The 26710-nt window shown below is 42.4% G+C and overlaps 2 protein-coding genes across 4 annotated transcripts; one reads left to right on the top strand and one right to left on the bottom strand.

The window, feature by feature from the left end:
- Positions 1–68: 68 nt before the first annotated feature.
- On the top strand, positions 69–26150 carry GTF2E2 (general transcription factor IIE subunit 2). 2 transcript variants are annotated; one of them, XM_040585652.1, is made up of 8 exons: positions 71–157; positions 737–903; positions 12694–12785; positions 13322–13429; positions 15183–15365; positions 15838–15931; positions 24155–24270; positions 25287–26150. In XM_040585652.1, exons 2-8 carry the CDS (start codon positions 741–743, stop codon positions 25404–25406), a joined length of 876 nt encoding a protein of 291 aa, XP_040441586.1. In that variant the 5' UTR covers positions 71–157; positions 737–740; the 3' UTR covers positions 25407–26150. The 2 variants fall into 2 exon arrangements, with proteins under 2 accessions (XP_040441578.1, XP_040441586.1); XM_040585644.1 differs by lacking the exons at positions 24155–24270; positions 25287–26150 and adding an exon at positions 20729–23244 and having other exon boundaries at positions 69–157.
- SMIM18 (small integral membrane protein 18) lies at positions 3168–10782 on the bottom strand. Of its 2 annotated transcripts, none has more exons than XM_040585694.1 (2): positions 10308–10782; positions 3168–6053 (listed from the first exon to the last, which is right to left on the bottom strand). In XM_040585694.1, the coding sequence occupies exon 2, from the start codon at positions 6006–6008 to the stop codon at positions 5715–5717; it is 294 nt and encodes a 97-aa protein (XP_040441628.1). In that variant the 5' UTR covers positions 6009–6053; positions 10308–10782; the 3' UTR covers positions 3168–5714. The 2 variants fall into 2 exon arrangements, with proteins under 2 accessions (XP_040441628.1, XP_040441620.1); XM_040585686.1 differs by having other exon boundaries at positions 10312–10780.
- Positions 26151–26710: the final 560 nt, after the last annotated feature.

Genomic DNA, 26710 nt, shown 5'->3' with positions numbered 1-26710 from the left:
CCGCGGGTTGACAGGCCGGCGCGTCGCTACGGCAACGCCGATCCCATTTCCGGGGCGGGCGGCGGTGGCGGCGGCGCGGGGGCTGCCGGGAAGGCGGCATGGCCCAATAGGCGGCGGGCGGCGGCGCTCGGCCTGCGCCTGGTGCTGCGGCGGGCGGGTGAGGCGGCGCGCGGGGGCCGGCGCGGGGCGGGGGGGGACCGGCGGGACCGGCGGGACCCCTGGCCGGGCGGCTCCAGGCTCTGGTAGGGGCAGGGGGGGGTCTGCGGCCTTGCGGAGCGGGGGGGTGCTGCTCCAGGCCCCCGTCCGCCGGCGGGGCTTCGCCCTGTCCCGCGGCGCTGAGGGGCGGCGAGGGGCGGGCGGGCTTCCCCTGCCTGCTGGGTGCCGCAGAGCTGCGTGTGGAGGCCGGTGCCTCGGAGCCGAGCGGGCGGGCTCGGCGGTGCCGCGGCGCGGGTCGGGCCGGCGAGCTGCCCCGGCGCCTCCCCGCAGGGCTGTGGACGTGAGGGCTGGTTGGGAAATGTCCTGCTCCATCCCCCCCATCTGCACCCGTGGGGCTCAGGTGGCGTTCTGACACACCACAGTCTCAGGCGTCCCGGTTTAACTTCAAAGTCCGTGCACGGGAAAAGAAGGATACGAACAACTTCATAAACAGATATCCCTACTCTTAAATGTCTTACTGACTCGAATGTCTGTTTCTTGTCTTTTCCCTTCTTCTTTTCCCTTCTTCTTCTCATGACAGAACTATGGATCCAAGCTTATTGAGAGAGCGAGAGCTATTCAAAAAGCGTGCCCTCTCCACACCAGCAGTAGAAAAACGTCCAGCGCCATCTTCTGACTCCTCTTCTTCAAAAAAGAAGAAAGCAAAGGTAGAGCAAGGTGGCTCATCAAGCTCAAAGCAAAACACAGGTTGGTGGAAGTCTCCTGTTCAACAGCTGCTTAGTGTTTTCCACTGCGTCTAAGCTGCGGTTTATTAGCGTGAGTCAGTTTATCTGTGATTTCTGTTAGTGGCTATTGTCATTCTTTCTCTTAGATTACCACTTTTTGTTAAGAAATTAACTTGTGCTAAGGGAAACCCACTTTTACTAATACATATATGTGTCAGGCCTCGTCCTGTGACTTGTTTGCTTGTTACTCAGTTGGAGGAATCACCACTACCAAAATAATATTTCATATGAAGCTGAGCTTTGGTGTGTGGATTTCAGTGCTTGCTGGGCCCACCGGACAAGCAGTAACAGCAATCTCATTCTTTTCTCTGTCTTTCTGGCAAGAGAGCACCTAAAACTTTATTTCGTTAACTGTAAGTCATAGGCTGTCCATCCCTGAGATGGATTTTGTGACTTTATGTTTCATCTAGCTGGCATATTGTGATTAGCAGTCGTTCTTGTTTTACCTGGGAGCTAATCTCTGTTTCTGAACACCAGGGCTTCTGTAGGTTTCTGTCTGCTTTGGTCAGGAGTTTTCTGAGACAATGGCACTGATAATGCATCTCTTAATATCAAATAAGCAGTGGATAAAGCAACACCAAAATGGTGGGAGCAAATGAAAAGTGCAGCACCTAGAGCAGCAGGGAGAGTATTTCTGTGCACACAGTGGCATGCACTGTGTTTGTTTTTACAGCGTGAGACATGTAATTACACGTGGGTGGCCTTTTCAGTTCTCTGAAAGTACTGACAGTTCTTGGATGCACTCTTGATGGTCAAATCAGATGTCGGGAGATACTAAAACACAAAATACTCCACTGTGCAAACTGCTTGCGTGCTCGTATTTTGAATACCACGTGTGACTGTCTTCTAAACTCCACAAAAAACAATAGCGCTGAAAACAACCGAGAAAAACTTCGAGGATGATAGGTGGGGTGGAGCATCTTTTGTCTGAGGGGATGAGTAGGGAGTTTGCGTATGTATCTCCAGCTTCTTAGGGCACCAAACAAAGTTATCAGCCAGATATTTTAAGCTAAATGAAGGGAGGCCAGGTTTCCGCTGGTCCCTTTGCCACGCTCCCCTCTCCAAATAAAATATTACATGGAATATCCTAAACTGCATGTCCTGAGCGAGAGCAGTTTGCTGGGAAACAGGGATGGGGAGTCAGGAAGAGGTCAGACAGTTGAAATGTGAGTCTGATTTGCAGGATTTGAGTAGATATGTGGCCAAGCAGCAGAACAGATAAAGAAAGTGTAATTTCTTTTCTGTGGTTTTGTGGCCTGGGTGTTTATTTAAGTGCTTCTGCAGCTGTCAAATGACTAGCTTACACAAATAGGAATGCGTGACTGTGAGGAAACGTGCTTTATCTTTCATTCTCCTGGCTTTGTTCCAGACAGTATCAGATAGGTTTCAGGGCTTCTGTAACACTTCCTTGCAGAATGAGTTCAGCCTCCTTTCATTTCCCCCTGGAGAGCATTCACTAACTACTGCAGAAGCAGCAAGGATGGAAGAAAATTCATGGAGAGTGAGCGGACCAACTTTCTCCCTCTTGATCTTGGGAACTGACTCAGAGCAAGTGTTCAGTATGGCAAGCGACTGGACAGGTTAAGCAGCTGCAAGCAGCACAAATAGCCCCTTGATGGTGCAGAGTCCAAGTCCTGTGCCTCAAACCCCACTTTTTCTTTGAATCACCAGATTGTTAGGTGCCTGTTGGGATGTGCGTGTGTCAGAGATGGGTCCTGGGGAGGTGGAGTAAAAACCTGATGTTGAAGAATTCACGTCCCTGTGTGTGTCATCCCCCTGTCCCGTCCCCCTCCATCCCTCCGTGTTCCCGCCCATCCCCCATCCCACCTGAAGAAACAAAATTAAGATGATCGGTCCTAGTTTTGTTGTGTAGTGACCACAAAGACAATAAATAATGTCACAGTCACAATGAACATGTATTGAGATTGATAATCTCTGGCTGTGTAGCACCTGCAGGTTCTCCTGTGATTCTGTGACTCAGAGAACCCGCCCTTGTTGCTTTTCTGGGGAGGAGAGGTGTAGAATTGTGCTAATCTTCAAATGACTGCATAGCTAAATCTGGCCTGTGTATGAAGATTTGTTTTAATCTTTCTAGTGGGAACAGCTATTACTATGGTATTCGAAATTCCTATTCAAACAAGTTACTTGAAAAAATTCAAAACTGCCTTGTTTACTTGGTTGAAAGTAGTAACTGGAAAATAAATGAAATAGATCGTATCTGTTTATTTATTTTTATTAATGAATAGTAAGTTGTGGCTGAGGTCTTAGTCTTCATCTTAAGACCTTTGTCATGATGGTCTTAGCCAACAGTAAACAAGAGCTGAAATCTCCGGGATCTGTTTCACGACTTAGTCTACATGTGGGAAAGAGTCGTCCTGAGGCGCTAGGGCTGTGCAAGGGGAGATCTTTGCCTTCTGTTCCTTGTGCAGACACCCAGCCCCTTTTATAGATCTGTGAAGTAGCTGGAATGAGTCCCAAGATTTTTCATTGCGTGTGCTTCTCAGGAAGGCATAAGAACACAAAGGCAGCATAGCAGAGGCTAGCCGTGTTATTTCCTGCACGCTGCCTTCTTGTGTGCAGCGAGGATGAGTGTTTTGTGGGAACGCTGCAAGTGGCTAGCAGTCCTGTTGCCATTTGGAGCGTTTGCTTTCAGGAAAGAGGCATGTTAATTAATTCAGTGTGTCCTGCTGGCTACTCTTGCCTCTGTTAGAGCAGGACACCGGTCTTTCAGGGCTGACACTGTCAAATACAACAGAAGTAATGAGGCATCCACCCAGTATTCCTGAGAGCAGAAGGCATTATCATCACTAACATTATCTTCATCATACACCTTGGTGTGAATCCTGAGCGGTCTTGTACCTGTGGTGTCAGATTCCATTAGTTGTGCTTATATTTTGATTTTTAGGTAAAAGCATTCTCTGCATGTGGGACTGGTACTGGTGAAACTTCACTGTAACAAGTGTCTCTGAGATGAATGGTTGCAGCAGCCGTTGCGTTGTTTTCTGATTGCAGGAGGGAGATGGCTTCTCCAGGTGAATCACTGGACTAGCTGTGCTGGTTAGTAGTGGCTTGGGTATCTGGTGACTCCATATTGCCAGCCAGGAAGAACACGAGTCAAGTTAGCAAGTCTTTCATTGTGTCCAGGTCTTCTGGAACTTCAGCATACTGAACCTGATAGGGGGAGTTTATATACTTTAAAAAGAGAAAGAGGTAATTGTAGATACTGGTGGTGGCACAAAGGTATTTCTGACGCTAATAGACTAAGATATCAGTGTTGTAGGTTACTGGTCCGTTTGGCCATTAGGTGGGTTTTGTTTCCCTGATGACAGGAATATTATTAGAATTTTATATAGTTAAATACCTTGTTCCACATGCGGCTTTGGTCTGGGATGTTGCTTGCTGGCCTGCTTCTCTATGGGTTCAGGAGTGTAAAAGACTTACTGGGCATTACTGATGGCCACGCTGTTGGATGCTGTTTTGACAGTTATAATTTGTAACTGCAAAACTTTTATGGTTTTGAAAATACATAGATGCAACATGTCTACGAAAGAAAAATCATCTGGTGAGCTAGAGGCCAGTGTTATGTGGTCGGTTTGTGAGGAAGGCATGAGTGTGAACTCTCTGGGCTGCGTCAGCAGGCTGATGAAGGAAATGGAGATTCTTTTGTGCAAAATGAAGTCACTTCTCGCTGTGTACCCATACTGCCATCTCTAGCACAAGGCCTATCCTGGTGTGGCCTCCTTTGTGAAGCATGTCGGCACCCAAAAGCTGTGGGCAGGCTGAGTGAAATTACTGTCATCGGTGTGGAAGGTCTGCGACCTGTCTGCTTGCGTTCCTTGGCAAGAGCTTGGTCAGTTCTAATTCAGCTTTGAAAAGTTAAGATAGGGGTGATATATCCAGCGTGTCTGACTCCCTGTAGTGTTGTGGTAGTAAGGCAGCAGCCTTGAGGCAGAAAAATGTCCCTGTTTCTTCTAGACCATAGTACCACTACAGTATGCTTTTGTGGAAACGTGTTCTTCAGGTAGTGCATTAGTCGCATCGCGACACCCAGAAGTTGTTTAAACAGGCTGAATGCAAAGTAAGGCGAGAGTGGTTCTCTGGAACTGGTGAAGGGGAGGGAGAAAGGGTCAAATTGTACCACAGGAGGTTAGAAAAGACTATTTTAGGGAAATGTTTCCTGTTGGCATGCTTTTCCTCTCACCACCCTTTCTTCTAAAAGTGAGAAACCCGTACTAAGAAGATCAGCCAAAGCCAAAAATTCACATCAGCCTCTCCTGTCTCACAGGATCTCTTGCCACTCAACCCTTCTATTCTGTATCTTTTTTTCTCGCCCCTTGTATGTCTCTCCTGCCTCTGTGTGGAGGACACTGCTCTGTCTTTGCACTGTGAATGATCAGATTGTTGAGCATTTTTATAAACATTTTCTCCAGTTAAGCAACATAGTTTTATGCATGTTAGGCAACATTTGTTCATTCGGGTAGACAAAGATCTATACTAGTAACTCAATATAAACAACAAAAGTTCATTTAAAAACAAAAAATCTTTTCTTCCCCTGTAACATTGCAACAGATCATCCTTTTGCTAAGCACTCGGAAAGCCTTTGCCAATTACTCAAGTTCACATCCAGAGATAAAATGATAACTGTTGCTGTTATATTTAAGTAAAAAAAAAACCAAAAACAAACAAACCCATGTGACTTGCTTATTCGTAAGGTACAAGAGGCTTCATTCAAAGGTGTTAAACGTTCTTCAACGTGCTGATGCTCAGTCCTTCCTACACCACCTCTGTTTCATGCTTTCTGAAGCTGTTCATCATTGCTCTAACAGGATTGGGTTCGTTCTCCAAGTCTTTCACAGTTTTATTTTTCACACAGCAGCAACAGTCTAGCAGTTCATAGAGGAAAGCCAACACCACCAGAGAAACTACAGTAAAGATGAATATGATGAGAATAATAAAGCAGGCAGTGTTCCAGTTGTCATGGAAAGGGTAAATTTTTTGCACTTGAAAGCCCAGATACTGGGAAATGGATGTAGTCTCGTTCCAGTGAGTGGTGTTGAGGGTTGCCATTCTTGAAGAGTTCTCTTGGCGTGCTTGCTCTCACGGATTTGGGAGCTGAAACAGAAAAACAAAGCTGTTGAGGACTCTTGATCAAGAACATGCTGTGATTTTTATCCCAAACTGCAAGAACTTAAGCTCAGGCTTAGTGCTCAGACCTCCTACAAACATAGATTGTTGCATACTCCTGTTTGTACACAAAAGTATCAAACTCCAAATGTACAGATTTGTGATTTGTCTGGAATGTTTATTTCGGTGATGACTAGTCCATGCATGCATCAGTAGGGTAAACTATGCTGCAGTGGGAGAGCTTTGCTTCTTTATTTCAAGTATATGCAAAGGCAAAAAGGTTACAAAGATCATTTTCAAGGTATACAGTGGTTTCAACGACCTGTTCATTGTTTGTGTTGAGGTTGGTACTTGCACAGTGTGAAAGCCCTCAGCGCTCTTTTGGCATTCTTAGAAAAACAGGAGATCCAGTAGCGCCCTCCCATACCTGAGTTATTAGAACTTACTACATGTTAATGTCGTTGGAGTTTGTTTGCTTGTTTGGGTTTTGGTTTTTTTCTCCTATTTGGGAGAAAGAAAGAAATCACTCTTTAAAAAAATGTGTAAGTCCTAAGTATTTGGAGGATGTTTCCAAAGAATGGAACTGAACTGTCAGTCATTCTTCCTGTACAAAATAACAGTCCTGGTTCCTTAAAACTCATTATTTTTAGAGTTGCCTATTAGCACAGTCTTGTTAACTCTGCAACATGCCTTTGACTTCAGAAGGCCAAATTCCCTGATGTGTTCATTCCCCTGCTGTTCCACTGTTGAGTTGAAGTTTGTGCTCAAGAAATCCAGCTGCTTCATGCAGCTGCCTGAATGGCACTGAGCACCTTTGGGAATCTTGGGCCCGCTCTTGGTGCCGTGATCGTTAGGACTGATAACAAGGAAAACTCAACCCTTCCTGAAGAAGTTCTGATTTCTTATTCTCAGCTGCATTCTCTAGGCTTAACTGCTAGAAAAGGAATGTCATCGTGGTCCAACACTGTACCCAGCAGAAGAAAAGACTGCTTTGTGGTGTGGGGGAGAGATGAAACACGTTAGCTTCAGCCTTTGGTGTAAATGGTATTGCTGTCCAGATGTGCCATTTCAGAAAGACCTTTGCACAGCAGTGTGAAAGTAGGCTATGCTTCAGTAATTTCTGTAGTATATCTAGAACAAAAAAGCAGTTTTGTCTGTCTCTGAATGTTTCTTTGAATTATAGATAAGTACACAGGTGAGGTGTTTGGCAATAACATCTTCACAGTTACGCATCTCTTTTTTTTTTTTTTTTTTTTTTTTTTTTTTACCCCCCCACTTTCCTTCTTTCCCTGACATTGCCTCCCAGAACTGAGGGAACTTACAGTGCTTTTGGTGTATTACCTAATATAATAAAAAACATCCAAGGAGCCACAGTAACTTCTGGTTACCTGTTGTAGCGTACTGTAGGATGCTGTAATAACCTTTTCATCCTTCAGGCAATTTAAAACTGGGTGTGGAAGAAGGAGATTGAGTCAGATCTCCCTCTTCTCTTGAGGAAATAGCAAGGAGTTTTTAGGTGAAACATGGTGGTGAGCAGCACTGACAGGCCAGCTGGTGCCCTACGTCAGCCCCTCGGTGAGTGCATGCTGGCTAAGGGACAGGTTGCAAAATGTGCTTTTGTCTGCTGGGGCGTCCCAGAAAACTTAGAATTATGAAAGGGGAAGAGGGAGACAAGATGGTAACTTCGCAGAAATCTGGAGTCTTATTTCCATCCCTCAATGAAAGATTTTTTGCTTTGGACACAAAGCAAAACCTAGCTAAGTTCATTACAAAATGGTGCTGGCTACCCACGTTTAGCTTAATTTCATTCACTAATCAAAACTACAGAACAAAGGGGTAATGCTGATGTTTTGTTTGTTAAACTGTGCTCACAGGTAATGCTTTAATGAACCTTGCGTATCCCAGCAATAATTCTGCAATCAACCTGTTTAGACAGTGAAAATTACAAAAAGCCTGAATAAATGGGAAGTGACAAAGGCGAAGTGTGATGGTGTCTACTAAAACAGATTACTTAAAGCAATCTAAGCACCTGTTGTTGTTTTTGAGGCATTATTTAAAAAAAAAAGGATGCTGTGAAAACCAGGATGATGCAGCCAAACCAGCTTGCAATGTATGTCTTATTTTTATTGTTCAAATATTATATATTTTGTTTGTTATCCTGCCTTTAATGGTTTTAAATGGAACTGGAACAGCTTTGTTGTTGGGAAGATATCTGGCATTAGTATTTGATACAGACATTTATTGGAGCAGTTGCAGAAACTGAACTGTTTCCCCTGTTAAATCTGTAATTGAATACACAAATTTGTAATTGAATATACAAAGTGTGACTGAGATGGATAGGATTAATTAAATGGTTGGTTGGTTGGTTGTCTTTTTTGTTAAAAAAAAAAAAAAGTTTACAGAGCAAATCCAAACTAAAAATACTCCTGAGCTGAGTTGGGTCCTGGCTTTGAGAGCATGGTTTGGTTTGGGCACAGTCCACGAAGGAAACTCAGCTGGCCTGTTTTATGGAGCTAGAAGTCAGGAGGAGTTTTGAAGGGGTGATCTGAAGACTTGTTTGGAAATCTGTGAGAGAGGGGAGGGAGGTTGAGTACAAGGATTTGGAGTCACTTTTGAGGAGTAAGACAAGCAGGTTTTAAATGTATATTTTAGATGGCAAAAGAATATTCTAGGGAAGGCAAGGAGAGGAGTTTTGTTTTGAACTTTTTAAACAGATTTCTGAGACTGAGGATTTTGTTGGAACTTGTTACACGTCAGTTGCTCACTCTGTAAACACCAGGCACAAAAAAAAAAAAGAACTATTTCTGCTGATAAGAAATTTGGTATTTTAGTCATTGCTAAAAGTGATCAAGACTTGGGGCCACTGGAGACGCTGGACGTGTTTGCATTGTGTAGCAGGGACCCTTTGCTGGCACAGCTCCCGGCCAAGGCGGTAGCTCTGTTCCCAAGAGGAGAGGAGCATCTTCAGCTCCGCATGGTTCCCCAGGCAGGAGTCCCTGCTGCTCGGCTGCCAGCGCAGTGCAGCAGCCAGCCCCTTCCCACTCCACAGCCACCATTAGGGCAGCGGGTTGCACGGCATAGAGAAGCTCGTTTTTATGCAGGAAGGTGGATTTTAATGCCCATGTCAGAGGTGGTTCATGCTTCTCAAGGAGGATGATGATCTCTTTAGATTTGAATGAGGCGAGGCAGATAAATATCAGCTACTCATTGCTGCAATTATTAAAGTACAAGACTGAAGTAGCCACTGCCGAGCCTTCAGAATTAACACAGCACTAATAAGGTTAGCGTCTTTGAAAGCTGTCAAAAATGTCCTGGTTTCATGCAGTTTTACTGGTTTTGTAAGGGCACAATTTAAATTCATCTTGTAAGCCAGCCTGATTTGAATGCAATTCAGCTATTGTATGTATCCAAAATGCAGCGAGTTAAATATTTTATGAATTGGTTTCTGTGATATCTGCATTAGGTTTTAATTTAGAAGTATCATCGTCTTTAGACACTGCAGAGGAGCAGCTTTATTTAAAATCGCATTCATGGAGCAGAGGGAAATGACTGGCAAAAAATCATTTCAATGCAGTACTGAGGAAGTCTTGTTTCAGAAACCACTGAATAGACATCTTGGGGTAATAGCATTTACAAATCTCAGATGGATTCTAACCTGCCTGTTTGCATTGTATTGATCGCTGCTCCAGTATTTACAAGGATAATAATATGCAATGGGATTTTCTTCCTACCCCAACGTACCAAATTTCTAGAACAGGTTTCTAGCATAGCCACGAGCATGGATCTCTTTCAGGCAGCCTAATTGATACGGTTTACAGAATACCCACTTGGGAGATACATTTCTTGAATTTCAGGTTTAGCTGTCTTTGTTTTAAGGAAAATCCTTTCACTGTCATTTCTGTAAAAACATATAGAATCAATTACAAGGAATGTGAGGCTACAGAAAACAAGCTACCTCCCCAGTAAGCATGAAATCCATTTTGTTTACTGACTCTTGGCTTGGTGTATTAGCTCTTCTGTAAGATGGAGTGGTCATCAATTTTCCATTAGTGCACAGATGGTGAAAGTGCTTGTCTGATAGTGCAAGACAAGCTCCTCTGCATTCAGCGGAATAAAACCCTGCTAAACCTAGAGAAAAATCATTCTGATTCTAAGAAGCTTTTTACAGGCTTGTAGGTTACAGGCATATTTTCTTTCAGTAATCAAGATAAACCTAAGACAATGTTATAAAATGATACACACCTACCTCTTGTCTGAAAGGATGCTGAAAGAGCGCTGTTCTGGTCCCTTTTTTTAATGCAGCCTATGGCACAGCTAAGATGGAGCTTCCCTACCATTGGCCAGAGCATGATGCTGCTGACAACTTCCTTTATGCTCATTTGCATCAAGCCCTCAACCCCAGGAGTAAATCATTCATAAATTTGACTCTTACTGTCTTGAATAAGAAACAAACCCCTTCCTGCTCTCCTTTTCGGGATGCTTTTTTGCACATGATGAGCTTGTTAGCGGAGAAGCGTGCCGGGACTGCGACGGTAGCTGTGACCCTGCTTTGCTTTGCGTTGGAAAGCAGCCGGTCAAGCTGTGACGTTTGAAGTGTTAATATCTGTAGATTTCCAGCTTCACCATGTGGTTAGATTTACTTGTCATGAACTGTGGCAGGCTGTAGCCTGGCAGATTAAACAAGATAATCTTCTTGATTCAATTGATGGAACAAATATGTGATAAGTCATCTTAACTATTTGTTGTACATCTGAATTTATTTTGTTCACTGTAGACCTCTTGTTACATGTATGGATTTTTTTATTTATAAAATGTCCTGCATAGATATTAGTTTTTGATGATTAAAAGGAACCCTGTAGGGGAAAATCCCTACAGGCTGTATTTTCAGGGGGAGCTGACCTTTGTTTTGTTCTGTTTTTCCATCTTCATCTAGTAACCAGAATGAAATGTTCTTCTGTAGCTGGAGTTACACTGATTCTTCTACGTTAATTTTAGAATTGTCGTGCTATGTAAAGACTCTGATATGATGTCATATAATAGCTTCACAATTACCAGTTGCCAAGTTTTACATTTGATGTTTGTTCCTTCAGCATTGTGTTTTTGACGATACTAGCATTGGTTTCCATGAAGACTTCCCCATAATTATTGAAAGTGGATTTGTTTGAAATTTTGACTACATCCAGAATTCCCACTTCATAGTTGCTTTTTGTAGTGACTTACGGATCAACTTAGGAGTAGGCTAAGATTCAGTGGGAAGGACGTGAAAAAAATTCACCTGAAGCATAGTGACTTTGGAAACTTTATTTGGAGTTTCCTGCAAGGAAATTGGCAAGGGCATCTAAATTTAAATGCAGTGCAGATGTGGCAGTGCAGATATTTCAGCCTGCTGCTTACTCGGTGGGGGCAATGGGCCTTCGTCAAACATCTTAGGTGCGTTTTCTAGACTATTATTATCTTTTTTTCTCTTTTTTTTTCTTTCTTTTTTCACCATCACAAACCCCAGAACACTTCCATTCCTTATCACCAGTCTTATCCATATCCTCCAGCTGCCCAACAGAACAAAGATTTTGCTTAGCAGCTCTGCTCAGCACCCGCTGCAACCTCGCCCTCAGCTAGCGCACTAACTTTAATTGTTCTTTTCTCTCCCTCAACTGATTTTTCCACATAAATAGTAGGAGCTCAGTATCTCTGAGATACCTACTGTCCTGTCAAATGTGATTATAAATCACCAGTGGATTAAAAAAAAATCCCTGTGATGACAAAGAGGAAGTGTTGTTTTTCTGGAGTAGCTGAAATTCTGAAAAGCTGTTACTGTTAAGTCTGAGCAACATTATGCTGGTAATGGGCCTGTGGCTTTTGATAGTGGTTTGTAGATATTTCTGTTTAATGTGCTGTGGTAATAGCTAAAGTTAATAAAAAAAAAAAATTAACAACCTTGCAATAATTGCTGAAACAAGCTTTACACAGTAGCAGACATCACCATACATTAAAACAGAACCAGACTTGACAACAGAAGGGATTATGAATTGTTGGTTCCAGTGCTGCAACAAGTTGAATTGTTTTGAATTTATGGTTGTTTTTTTAATAAATTCTCCACTAGAGCTACTTTAAAAAAAGTAAAATAGTCCAGCACCACAAACAGTCTTCCTTTACCTGGTGTGTAACCACTGAATACCTTTTGGGAATAAGTTAAACTTTTTTGCGCCTATCTCCTCAGTGCGAAGCTATCAGTAGAACGAATCGTTGAGCAAAAATGCAGCACATTATTTCAGCGTGAATTAATGTAGCATAAATAATTATGGAATGTTAAGCCACAGAACTAAACATGTACTCTTATGGTAGTAATGCTGCCATTACTTCTTAAAGGTCAAGCCCCAATAACTTTATATTCATGGAGCTCTGTTCGGAAGTGTTCCAGAGCCGTGTCTGCTGACAGGTAACCGTGGGTCTGTATCAACACATGTGCTAGCATGGAGTCCTCTGAAGGTGGCCACTCCTGCAACACGCATTTCTGTTCATAGCTGTAATTCTGAAGGCTATGGAAGTAGCCTGAAAAAGAGACGGGAGTGCAGAGCCAACAGGGTGTAGCTGAAAGCGTCGTTTAATTGTTTATTTTCTTCTTGTGTAGATCACAGCAATGGATCATTTAACTTGAAAGCCCTTTCAGGAGGCTCTGGCTACAAGTTTGGAGTCCTTGCTAAAATAGTGAATTATATGAAGGTATGGTATTTTGATGTAAAATTATCATGTTTTTAAATGCTTGACTTATTTATTCCCCTATGGTAGCTAAAAGATGCTGAATATTTCAAACTCTAAAGTTCTTTCATTGCAAGAGTGAGAATTTCAAGAAACCGCTGGCTAAATGAAAAATGCTGTCAGTAAACAAAACGGTCAGTATGTTATTCCATTACTGAAATCCTGCATATTCCAGGTCACTTCAAAACCGGGATATTTTTGTTTATTTGCAGTAGAAATATGAACTGCAAAATTCTGTCAGCTTTTAGGATTCATGAGCTATTTATCAAAATAACATGTAATTTGGTGCTTGACAGATGACTTCGCCATCAATTTCAGCTGGTATTAATTTTTTTCCTCATATTTTCAAAAGCCCTGAATTGAAATTCATGTTATGTATACTGCATCTGTTCTGTTTTGCAAAATGTCATCACATTATACCAGTTTTAGTTACTTTATGATATTTGAGGCACTGAATAGAAAAAGTATATAACCCTAATAGATCCTATTTACTTTTCCAGACTCGGCACCAGCGTGGTGATACGCATCCATTAACCCTAGAAGAGATTTTGGATGAAACACAGCATTTAGATATTGGACTCAAACAGAAACAATGGTTAATGAGCGAGGTAAAGAAAACATATGTTTAGATTTTTAATTAGAGATAAAGTATTATGGTAAACCTGAATTATACACGTTTATTTAATTACAAGCTCTACAAAGATACAATTACCCCTTTAAGAAACTACGTTGATTCACATGTCTGTCTGTGGTGTACCTCTTGCTATTGAGGTAACTGTGATGAAAGTTATTCTGACATTTTTAAGGACCTGTTAGAATTGTTACACAAAGAGTATATTTTATTCATTACTAATTTTATATAAACAAGCTGTTTTTCTTAAGGAATTTTCGGTTTTAAAATATTTCAAATTAAGAGCTCTTCCAATATTGAGGATGCTAAATTAACTAAACCAAAGGAGTATGGTGCAAAATTCATAGGCTTGCATTTCTTTGTTACATACTGAAATGAAGAATTCTGATGTGAAATTTATGTCTGAATTTGTGGGATGATACATCTGCAAATTCCAGTGCTGGAGTTCATTAGGTCTCACTCTAGATGCTCAGTTTCATTTTTACCATTCACTGTAACTTGCCACCGTATTCATCTTTGTGCTTAATTGACCCAAATGTATTTGTGGAATTTCAAGATTAGTAAATCAGCATGATACCATATTTGGGATTTACGTTTGATTGGTGTACTGGGTTGTGCTCAGATCGTATTTAAAATCCTCACAACAGAGTAGTAAAGGCTGTTCAGGCATGGGAAAAAAATCTCTACATGGTAACACTAGGATGGTTTCACTGGTACAGCCTGTAGCATTCCTTTGCTACCAGTACTAATATTCTGGGGTACCAAAACCTCCAGTCTGGCAGTGCTGGTTGTGATGGAAGCTTGACTTTGCTGAAGGCTTTCACAAGGTAGCCCCGGGTTGTTTCCATAGGGAACCAGAATATCAAGATTAAATTAAAAAGCTCCTCCCAAGAAGTGTTTATAAAATTATCACTGAATTGTTACTGGATGGGAAAAGGTAAACAAATCCCCTGCAGCACTAGAGTTAGTCACCTTCTCTGTTACAGGTGTTTTCTCCCTCCTTTCTTCTTTCTGTCTGTCTTCTCTTTCTCCTTTCAGGGTCAGGCTGGCATCTGCAGAAGAAACTAAGTAGAGTTGCCCTCTGTTACAGGTGAACTTCCATTGTGGTACTGGTTGCACAGCAAAACTGATTCGGAGCATAGCTGAAATCATTTCAGTTGTCTGTGAACTTCTGCAGCTTCACTCTGAAGCTGGCATAAGTAAAAGCCTACTGTGCAGGAGGTCTGCTCTTCTCAATTTCTTCTACAGCTGCTGGTGCCAACTGACAGCAGTTGGGGAAGACTGACTCCTGTTTTGTTCATCCCAGGTTAATGCCTTTCACATTCGTAACATCCATATGACCCGAGCTTGATATGCTGAGTTGTGCGTTTGCACTTTATATTCAGCTGAAGCACACTTTTTTGCATCCCCTCTTTTTTTTATTTTTGTTCCTTTCTCAAAAAGGAACGTGTGCAGCTTTCTGCCATAAGAGGCTTCATGGACCTTCAAACCCAAAGGCATTAAGTGACTGGTGTTAAGCCTCTTTTGGTGCTTTGTGCTTTCTGATGTGGCGAATTATGTCTAGGCTGGTGGATCTAGGATCCAAGGATTTAAAATGCGTTTCAAACTCAAACCTCCAAACTGGCAGCTCTAACGCATGGCTGATGTGCCTAGCTGCTCAAAAGCACGCTAGAAAAAAAGTACTAGCATGTGCTCTTTTTCAAGGTTTAAAATTTATGTCCCTATTACAGGCTCTAGTCAACAATCCGAAAATAGAAGTTGTAGATGGGAAGTATGCTTTCAAACCCAAGTACAATTTGAAAGATAAAAAGGCTCTGCTCAGGCTCTTGGACAAGCATGACCAGCGAGGGCTGGGAGGAATCCTTTTAGAAGATATTGAGGAAGGGCTACCCAATGCACAGAAAGCTATAAAGGTGAGTAGCACACGTCTGTGATTCAGTGAACCCATTCCAGTTTGCTTTTTGAAGGGGAGGTAGGGACTAAGAGAGAATTTTCTCATGAGTTGCTTCTGTTCTTTTGATAACTCAAAGCTATTTCAGAAACTCTAATATTGTAGCTTCTTCTGTATTTCATCCTTTACTTTCAGATTTGGCCTGATGTCTCAGCTCAGCTGTCAAAGTTCTTTCTCAAAAAAGACTCTTGATCTACCACATTCCAACTGTAGGCATTTAGTTCTGCTTTTATACCTTGATCTCAGTCCTCCGTATCTCATAATTGATTTATCGTCAGCATCCACTTTGGATGCTTTTCATTGCCAGTTACTTTGCTGCTTCTCTATAGTTTGTTGCGCTTTCTGTAGCGCAAGATTGGCCTCTTGTTCAAGTTGGAATCCTTATCCTTGGAAATGAAGTGATTTTGAGTTGTTCTTTTGCATTGGTTTTCGAGGCTTTAGGGGACCAGATCATCTTTGTTAATCGCCCTGATAAGAAGAAAATTCTTTTCTACAATGACAAGAGCTGTCAGTTTACTGTGGATGAAGGTAGGTGCTTGTTTACGTATGTTTCCATGATAGCTGATTTGAAATCATCTTCAGTATCTCTATGTGCAAGCAGTCTTTTAAGGTGGTAATGAAATACTGGGTATATCCGATACCTGGCAGGAGAATGGTTCATTTTAACACAAGGCTAACGAGACTAGCCAGTGAGTTCAAGGGTAATATCCTCTGCTTTATAATGGTTACATTGGAATGTGGCACAAGGAATCCAACAGTTCTCTTCAAGTGCAGCAGTACAGAAGAGACTAAAAATCAGCTGACTGACTAAAATGGCATCTAACATTTTGGTGTGTAAAGGGCAGCCAAAAAAACCCAAAAGAATGGCTTCTGGGTGCAAGTTTGTTGGGTTTTATTAATCACGTGCCTTTTGTTGGTGAATGTGAATGTGATGAGAGCCACAAATGGAATGGAAGGAGGAAGCCAACAGGGAGATGTGAACAGAAGTCCCGAGAAGGGGTAGTTTACAACTGGGAGGAAAGCACAGATGTAGGGTGGTGCTGCTGCCTAGAGCTGGAGTGGATTTGGGATTTCCAAAGTTCAACGTGTGTTTTACTGTCTGACAAATAGTGGTAAAATTCTCTGGTGCAATGTGCCTATTTATGCACAGAAATCAATTGCACAAGTCGGGGGGTGTTCCAGTAATGACATTTATGTCAACATCAGATGCTTGCAAGTACAGAAAGGAGAAGGCAGTCTGTGTCGAAAGATCTTATTTTAAATAACTTGACGACACCAAACACTTTCTGTTGTTAACATACTGTTCTTGTAACTTGCTACATAAAGCCATCTTAACACAAAATGTCACATTATGGTTAAAAAAAATAGGGAAGAGTTTTGATAGAAACTTGAACTGCTGTACTTACAGGACCATAGGACAAAGCATAAAGCTCTTTTTTTCTTTGACTAACTCAAAGAGAATCTTTATTTTCAATAGAATTAAGCAACTGGAAATGTGTATCATTAACTTACTTGTTATACCACACATGTACTCTCACTAATAATAGCTTTCTTCCACAAAGATAATTAAGTAGTTGTGACATCTACAGTATTTAAAAATACAAAAATAGTTTCAAAATATTGAAGTGAACCTCTCTCTTTACACCGTAATTTCTGTCACTTGATAGTGGCAGTCAGAACTGTATGTGAAGTGCAGAATTACAAGCCTTCAGTCTGCATTCACTGGGGAATTTCTGGCCTCCCAAATGCCTATGAGTTTACCATTAACACTGTCATCCTGTTCAGATAGTGTCTCCTCAGTCCATCAGCCCACAGCTTTTAGGGATCTGAACACAGTCAAAACATTTAGAAGTCAGTGCTGCTGCAGTGACTGTTAAGGCAAAGCTTTTAAATTTTTCACAGCTACAGGTTGTGTTACAGTCATGATTGCTGATCATTTCTTCTTGTGCAATTTTTTCCAGATAACTGGCACCCAACCATCCTAAAAGAGTTATCAAAGGGAGATCGCTACCCTGTTGCTCTTAGTTCGTAATAATTCCAGGATTAACTGTGAAATTTAATAAAAGAGCACATTTTATTAAGACATAGCAAGAGACATCTGCCATCTCTTTATCAGGTGCTGGTATGAATCTAAGGCTGTTCATGTCCAATACGCGGTATTTTAGTATGCCCAGCACTGATCTTTGTTTAGGAACAAGCAGTGCAGTCTATTGCCGCGAAAGGGGGAAAAGGTTAAAAAAGAAACCACCTTTAAAACCCCTTCAAACAAAATGCTTAAGTCATTTGGCTCGATCTGCCGATGAAGGCAGGCATTTAAGCCCGCAGTGTCTTAATGATGTTTGTAGTTCGAGGTGGCGTTGCTTGCTTACATCTGCAGGTGGCAGCATGTTCCCATCTGATTGGAAAGGGAATTTTTTTTTTTTTTTTTTTTTTTTTTAAGTTCTGTTCCTGCTGGGTTTTGTTTCTTCTTTTGGTACAGATGATGATGCTTTGTTCTGAAAGGAGGCAAGAATACTTTCTCTTTTGTGAATTTTGTGATCTGCCTGTGTATGCCACAACTCTTAAAACACCCCTGAGTGGGTTCACTTATTGCAGCTGGAACGGGTCGTTTTTCCAACCATGTTATCCTGTGATGAAGGAAAGCCATCCTTCCGGAGCAGTTTTGCTTTATGATTCTTTCCAGAGTACCAGAAGCATGTCTCTCAGGGAGTCGTTGGCAGAATTGTCTGCGTACAGAATGAGTTATGACACGTTTCTGCGTTAGCGGTGCTATTTCAGCTCATTATCTCCAGCAATGTTAAAACAAAGTTTTTAGAAGACTGCAAAATAAGCCTTGAAGTGTTGTCAAGGCTTTTTGATCTAACAGCTGATGACAGTTCAAAATATGTTTCTAGTTTAATGTTTATCCTTAGAAATAAGGGCTCTGCGCTCCTCAGTGCGTGATTCTGCCCGTATGACACACTCCAGTTTTGAACAGAAGTTGGCTGGAATTAATATCCTTTAAAAGCCAGGCGTCTTCTCCCACCGCTGTCTGAGCTCCGTCAGTATCAGTGGAGAAAGAGGAGCTGATGGGGCAATTTGGAGCTTGCCGTCTAAAGTAGTGGAACTGCTTTCTGGCAGTGCCTACCTCTGCCCTTGCTACAGTTGTTTTGCTGGCTGAACAAGCTTTTCTTTCTCCCCTTTTGAAAATAAATCCCAGTGTACTGCAGCAGTGGTGCAGTACCTATCTGTCGTGATCTCAAGGGTACTGGAGAAGGTTTCTGCAGTAAGGAACGTCTTTTGTTCTTCCTTTTATGTGATTAGCCAAGGAAGGTTCAGATTGCATGTGTTCCTTCTTGACTTCCTGACTAATTAATCTTCTGTCAGTAGTGTGTAGCTGAAAGCGTTTATAAAAGCCGGGCTAGATTTCAGGTGCTTCAGCCAAGTAAAGCACTGCCTTTTTGTGCTGGGGCTAAGCACTTTGCATGTGAACCAAGCTTTCACCCCGTGCTGCTGAATGCTGAAAGGCCAGTCGGATTGCTTAACTGTTAGAGATGGTATCTTTCACATCTGAATGCAATATAGGAAGCATTTTAATGCCTAAAAAATCGGGTACTTAATTATACATCTTTTTAATACTCTTCCTAAGCACCTTTGAAGAGATTTAAAGAATGGCCAAAGCCTCTTAAATTTAACAGTATAAATTGCTTGGGATCAGCGATGACTTATAGCTCTGGCTTTGAATTCCAAGGTGGTCCAGGAGCAGCACAGACTTAATGTCACGCATCTTTTCCTTCTGGTATAAATCTAGTCCTGTGTTCCCTGGGACTGTTAGGAAGCAGGACTCCGTCTTCCCTGCTACTCCGTTGTTTCTTCCCTTCTGCCCTGTTATTGTCTGTTCTTGTCTTGTGCTCGGATTTTGGCTCAGCTCAGTGAAGATTTTTAAGCTGGTTTTAATCTCTGGCAGATTTTATTACCAGTGTGCTGTAGCTGTTTATCTCGAGAAGCCATCTCAACCTTTTTGCAAGAGCAGGTGAGGCAGTCAGAAGTGCAGGATAAGCTGCACTGAAGTCACCATGCAGCCATTTACCCATGACTTTGTTCCAGAAATGTAAGCATTTATAGAAAGGGAGCATGTTAAGGATATAATCACTCAGGGAATGTCAGCACAAATTGTTTTCCTATATGAGGCATCTTGTGATGCAGTAAAGTTGAGGTGACTGCATCTTTACCCCTTGGGTATTTCAAGGAGAGAAGGTGGTGTTTGCAAAATCTTTGTTTTGCTACCCTCTGCTTTGTTGTGTGTTGGTGGCTGCTGGTCAGAGCTCATTGTTTTCGGTCTGTGCACACAGACATCGTGATGCTGGAGATGTTAGCAAACATCTAAACCAGCCTTTCAATCAGCTTTCGGTCTCATTCCCTCCTCTCATTGCTTGAAAGACCAGAAGTTAGCTATCTGGAGGAGCAAGGGAGCAGCCTGCAATGTGAGCAGATTGTCAAGCTTCTCGAAGCTTGATTCTGTCAAGCTTCTGCTTCTGAGTTCAAATATTTTACTGATCAAATTGCAAGATGTTGCATATAGGATTTGTTCATAGTCCAGATGAGACACGGAGCACCTGCCTCTGCTCCTGGGATCACACCTTTCTGCCTCTCCTGGCGAAGATCTGCATTGGCATCAGGACTTAAAAGCTCCACTGAAAATGCGCGTGGTCTCCTTGAGGGTTCACAGCACCTGCATTGCTTTGCCCAGAAACTGTCTGGAAATTTCTCCCCAGGGGATTTTTTTTCTGGGCTCTGTCTTGTCTTAGCAGCCTAAGCAGTAGGAGGAACTGTCAGGTTGCCTGAATGCAGCCTGCTGTGGCCAGGTGAAGCCTTACTGTCTTGGCTGCTGGACAGGTTTTTTTCCTTCCATATATATTACATGCTTGTTCTGGCTGATCTATCAAATAGTTTAGTGCTCTGATAGAAGAGTCTCTCACCTTTGCCATGCTCTGATGGTGTAAAGATCACCTAGTTGTTGGCAGGACATGGAGAAGAAAAATTGAATGTGTCTGTAATCGTAATGGTTAACGTGCTCCGTAGGAATGTGTGCATCTGAACCTGTTTTCCATGCCTGGCTGAAGCAGGCCAGCATGTGCTGAGCTTTCTGCTCCAACAATCCCCTTCCCGTTCCTCACCAGTACCGAACTCCCTGTGCCCTATCCACAGAGAAAAGAAAGACTCTGTGAAAAATGGACCTGGTATATTGAAACTATCTCTAGGAACTGCCTTCTGTTGCTGTTGTCTGCTCTTCAGACACATAGCTCATCACAGCATTTTTCTTTCTGTCTTTCCTCCCCTCCACAGAGACAGGCCAGCCCGCTGCATCCCCTGCCTGGCCAGCCAGAAGCATGGACACTGCTCCAGAGGTGGTGGAGCACAGTAATTGGGTCATCACTTGCCATTTCCTCCTCCCTGGCACCTCTCGTGAACTACTGCTTTTAAGGAGTGGTGACCCCCTTTGCTCAGAGCCACACAGCAAAGGCCAGGGTGGCAGGATTTCAAATTCCCCTCAAAGAAGTTGGAGAAATTTCTTCCTGTCTTGGGTCAAGGGTATGAATTTTGAGGTGCAGAAATACCACAGCTACAAATGCAGACGGTTGTTTCTTGAGAGCTGTAGTATTGCCAGCTTTTGCCATAGGTTCTTTTATTTCAGAGGGGATGTCACAGTAATTCGGTATACACAGTAGTGTATTCCCAAGGTCTAAACTTTAACTAGCTCATAGGGGCATAGTCCTTGGAGACTTCTGAATAAATCTGACGGGTAATGTGGAAACGGTTCAGTGCCAGCCAGGCAGCTGCTCTCTTTCTTCAGTTCTTGCATTTAGCTCAGGGTGTGGTGTTAGACCAAATGGGTTTTGTGATGAGATGATAGATGCATCTCCTTTCCCCTTTAGATGGCACCCTAAATGCAAACAGCTAGTATGCACAGCCATCTGAAGGGTGGCAGCTCTCTGTTCTTCTCCACCTTTATCTTATCCTGTGGTTTTAGTTCTGAACCAATTCTTTAACAAGCAGTATTTCTGCAGGGGGTACTGTGTTGTTGTGCCTCCTGCCTTTCCTAGGCAATAAGGTATTTTAATGCCTTACGTGGAGCTTCAGCATGGGAAGAAGGTTGCTGTAACTGCAATCAAAGCAATATTGCTGAAAGCAGCCTGATTTATGAAGGAATTTTTGAATGGAGTTGCAGAATACTGTCTAGTGACTCTGGTGGGGCCAGTTAGTGGATTAAATTATCTGGATGTAAAGTCCATTTTAGCTTTGTGGTTTTCATTCTTGGTAACTTTTATATTCATATTTCTTGGCCAAGTTTAAAAGGTGAATGAGAAGCTGTAATGATGGTATAACTGCTGCATTACAAGAAATGCAAAATGCTGTGGTTAGATATTAACTGTGATCTGCACTTCTGTGCATGTTGATCCTTGAAGAGCTGACCATTTGTTTTCTAGTGTTTAATTTTTCACTTCTGTTCCCCAGAAGAATGTAGACCAGTTTAACCTTCAGCACCAATCCTCAGCCTTTCCCCCGCCTCCACCCAGGCATATTTGTCTGCATATCATGAACTCTAAGAAGGAGTTTATGTGTTTATTATCTGTGTCATTGTACATTACAAACATTATCTGTGTTTGTAGCAGAATGTTACAAATAAAAGGACACTGTCCTGTGAAAGTTCAGAGTTATCAAGTCTCTTATCTGCTATCACCTCGTGTACACGTGCCTGTTGTGCATCTTGGAGGACTGACCTGCATCTCTTCAGCTTCTGCAGCAGGCATCTGTGCAGAGCCAAAGGCAGGATAGTACAACACAACGTTAAAAGTGTCTCTGACTGGGATCTGTTTAATAGTCATGCATTTATGTGCAGCCTTGTCACTTCACGCATGAACTGCACAAACGCATGATTTGAAATATGGTTACTCACAAAGTGCTATAGTGCGTTTGCACCATCGTCTGATTCATCTTCCCAAGCGCCACGCTGGGTCTTGGTGTCCAGCTGAGTCTAGCTTGGGTGTTGAGGACAGAGAGGGGGCATGAACAGAAAGGAGATAGCTTGAAAGAGCAATTTTTGCTCAGTCTGGAGGATGCAATAGGACCCTTGTGCAGGCTTCTGCTTGTAAGACTTGATCTGAGTGCTCATCGCTCTTGCCTGTTCAGCTTTGATCATAACGTAACCTTTTCCACCTGCCACAACAGGATTAGCTGAGAGATGATCCGCGATAGTAGGCACTGCAAGCTATTCCGAAAGCCCGGAATCACACTCAAAATGGATGAGCAGACAGAATGTCTTGACTACAGCGTCAGTCCTGGCATTCAGCTATCTGAAAACTACAGTTTTGAGTGATCCCGCTGTGCTGTGTAGTCTGTATGAGAAACAGGCTGCGCGCTATCTCCGCGTAACCCAGAGCAGTGTTTGGACAGGATTTGGTTCTCTTCAGAAACACTGCATTACCAAAAATGAACATTATTGTTGTTCACTGGCAAAATTCCTTTCTTTTGTTTCCTGAAAAGCTTGAACAGCCCCTTACTGTTGGCAGTGGGAAGAAAAGAAAGAAAGACCTGAGACTTAAAGCATGTGCTTTCATGGAAAAACAAGATGCATTAGGAAGGGAACTGGTCCAAGTGCAGAAACCAAGTCTGTTAGGTACACCTTTTGTAAGGTGCCGTTTTGTTAGTGTATCTAGAGCAAATATATCTGGCAGACCGTTATCACTGGAGTGTTTCATCGCCTGCTGCATAGGACAGCTTCTTCAGCATGCAGAAGTTGTGGTTGTTTTGACAACTGTATACTAAATTTATCTGGAAATAAAGGGAAAAATTTAATCTTGCGTTGCTATGTGTGCCTCGTGTTTTATTTATAGTTTGTTAGCCAAACCTGCTGACAGGATATATCTAACTTACTGCCTGGGGAATGAAGGGAGGTGGGATTGTACCAGCCGCTGCCTGGAGAAGGCATTCCAGAGGCTCTGTGAAACTTTACATGAGGCAGAAAGTGTGCAGGGAGATGGCAGCTGCTCTAATTAAGACTTACTGTCTCTGTCTTTTGTACTGCTGCTGTGGCTTTTAAGGTATCTCTCTTCTTTTTAACACCAGAGGAATTTTAGTAATTTATTATCTGTACACCTTGGTATGTATTATATTACAGTATAAATGAGCTTAAACCCACTGTAGTGAATGTCTTGAATCTTCAGTAAATTGGACTATGAGATGACAAGTCTCCCAAGACAGTGGCAGCTGAAGATGCGTAAATGAAGTTGCCATTTATGGTTAGTTATTACCCTTCACCAAGACCTTTTGAACTGAAACTTATAAAACACATTGACAGTCTAACACGGCTATGGGAGATGCTGGAGGCAAAAAGAGAGACTGTAGCGAATTAGCATTAAAAGCGCAAGTTGTCTGTGGGTGCTCCTGATGCTGGAGTGCACTTAGTGTGGATGAGAATCAGCTCATTTTTTTCCGTTAAGTGTTGGGGGTTGTTTTGTTGGCTGGAGGTTGTGGGTTTTGTTGGTTTGGTGGTAGTTTGGGGGTTTTTTTGGAAGTGCATCTGGCATTTGGAATGGGTAAAGGCTGTGCTAATTAGGTGCCTGTTGGTAAGGACTGCTGCATCTGTACGGTCATAGATGGACATGCCAGAATACTTCAGCATTTGAAATCAAGTCTGTTTCCCTTCATGTGGGAGCTTTGCCCAGGGTTTGTTCATTGGGATATAAAATGAGGGTTTGTTTGGTGTTTCAGAATTTCAGAAGCTGTGGAGGAGCATTCCCGTGGATTCCATGGATGAGGAGAAGATTGAAGAATATCTGAAGCGGCAGGGTATTTCTTCCATGCAAGAAACCGGACCAAAGAAAATAGTAAGAGATACAAATTACTGATCTTTCTAGGAGATTCCCCCTTCCTGACCGTGCAGTCTTAATTCCAAAACACATTGGTGAGCCTATGCACAGCTGCTTTGTGTAGCTGGGGAACGTGTGACCAGTTTTAAGAAGCTGCAAAAAACAATGCTGTAGCCAGTAGTCAGTGTTTTTATAACTTGTTTAAGCCAGTGTAATCTAAGCAGCATCAAGAAGAGGGCAAATGCCAGAAAATCCCTGCGAGATGCGAAGTGGAATCTTCTGCTTGAAGCTGTGTGATACATTAGGAGTAGAAGAATAGTTACTTTTCTGGGAGAGGGCCGGGGGAGTCAGTGTTTTAAGTTTTTATTTTCTGCTAAATAGCTTTTGAAATCCTGATGGGAACCGTGTAACGTGCTTTTCACCACACACACACTGTTCTCCAAATTGGGTGCAATATGCTTGTGTTTTACTGGGAGGCCAAAAAAGCTGCAAGCTCTCCAAAGATGCTTTCCTCCTGGCTCCAAACAATTCTTTTTTTACATTTATTTGTATGTGATATACCATGTCTTTTCTCTTCTGCACTTGACTTCAAACTGTCCTTTCACAAGAGACTTTCCATACAGAACTTAGTCCTCTTTCTGCTAGACGCTTTAATGCCTGTCGGCATGTAGGCACTCTTCGTGGGTTCCTTGTATGTTAAATCTGTCTTTGAGCATGGAATTGTGGATAGAATTATGGACCCGCTTCTGTAGGTGCATGGGAGTTTTTGGAAACTTGACTTGTAAACACCGGCTTTACTGCTCTGCATGGGGTATGGAGACTCTGCTCTGCCCCTGGAGTCAACTCCCTGCCCGGATTTGAATTGAATGGTGCTGCAACTTGCAAAAACAAGCAAGCACCTTCTCCATCTGCCCACCTCTGGTTCAAGCAGAGCTCTTCTTCGCAGAAGTGATGACTAGCACAGCGTCACACATCAGGTCAGATGTCACAGCTGGAGGGCAGATCTTTTGACGACTGTTTATTTCTTCTTGTAGGCTCCTATTCAGAGGAGGAAGAAACCCGCTTCTCAGAAGAAACGTCGATTTAAAACTCACAATGACCATTTGGCTGGAGTATTAAAAGATTACTCTGATGTCGTTCCTGGCAAACAGTGACCAGTTGAATTCTGGAGCAAACATGCATTTTTATACAAGTTTTTTGCCACTCGGGCTGTGTCTGCTCGCAGACAGACTGACTGTATATAGTAATGTGATGATGTGTTTCCCCCATCCCAGCAACTGCCGAGATGAAACAGGTCAGTTTAAGAGCAAGTGCAAAGTACTGAATTTAGAGTTTAATTTAATTAGCTAATGGGAAATGTGTCTTTAAGTAAGAGGTTCTTACTAGTTGCCTCTTGGCATAGTCATAAATGGTGCTCAGCATGTAATGCAGGAGTTCCTGTTCAGTGCTTAACTCTACTTTTACATTGCTTAATGAGTATTTACCTGGAATTACTTACAAGGGGCTTTCTAGTAGAATTGAATACAGCATTTGTTTCACCTGTTTCAGGAAAACCTTTTCCTAAAATAACCGCAGGCAAGTTTCTTTCACAGTTAAATACACCTACGATTTGTATGCTTTCTTGCCATGGGACTGAGCTTTACTGAAAGTTGGTGATATCTGAGACTCAAACTCAAAAAAAAAAAGCCCTCTCCCGAACTCCTAGCAGGCTGCAGGATGGCAATGCAGCTGTAGCTTCCTAATGCTAATCAGAAATTGCCCTCAGCAATTTCTTGTCACTATAGTGGATGCCCATGTGTTGCACGGTTCTACTCTATGAACAGGAGGGAAATAAAATGACAGTGTAATGCTGAAGCTTTTTTTTTTTTTTTTTAACTAATAAACTTACAGTGCTGGTTTCCAGTGTTGCTTCCTTAAAAAATAAGAGAATCAACATCTTTCATGCTTGTTGGCGTTTTCCTTTTCAAGGAGGTAAAGGAGTCTTTGCTATATTTTTATCTTCTCAATGACTTACTGTTCTGGGCTAACACTATCATCTTTTTATCATTCTTGGTTGAGGAGGGGGGAGGAACCACCTTAAATGAAAGCTCCCTGTAGATGCCTGATGTTCTTCTGTGCAGTACAGACTTAATGTGGAATGTGGCCAAATTATGTCCTCTTGATAACTTATTTTTATGTACTGAACCAGAGTCAATCAATGCTGATATTGTTTTCATGGCACTGCGGGAGAGGAGCTGTTTCTCTGCTCTTCTAGGGTTAGGATCAAAGATAAAATAGGTGACTGCAATATCCCCCCGACAGTAGATTGCGGCTGTGTGCACATGAACTGTTGTCTTGCTTGATGTATCACGAGTTGAAGTAGAGGCCATCGGATCTGGACACATGGACAGATGAAGAAAAAGGCTTTTGTTGCTGTTGCACTGAAGAAGTTAATTCTGCTTGAGGAAGCACAGGAGGA

This window comes from Falco naumanni, chromosome 1, assembly GCF_017639655.2.
Source record: "Falco naumanni isolate bFalNau1 chromosome 1, bFalNau1.pat, whole genome shotgun sequence".
Classification (NCBI taxonomy): domain Eukaryota; kingdom Metazoa; phylum Chordata; class Aves; order Falconiformes; family Falconidae; genus Falco; species Falco naumanni.
Note: the sequence above shows the minus strand (reverse complement) of the source record. Positions and strands in the feature narration are given on the sequence as shown.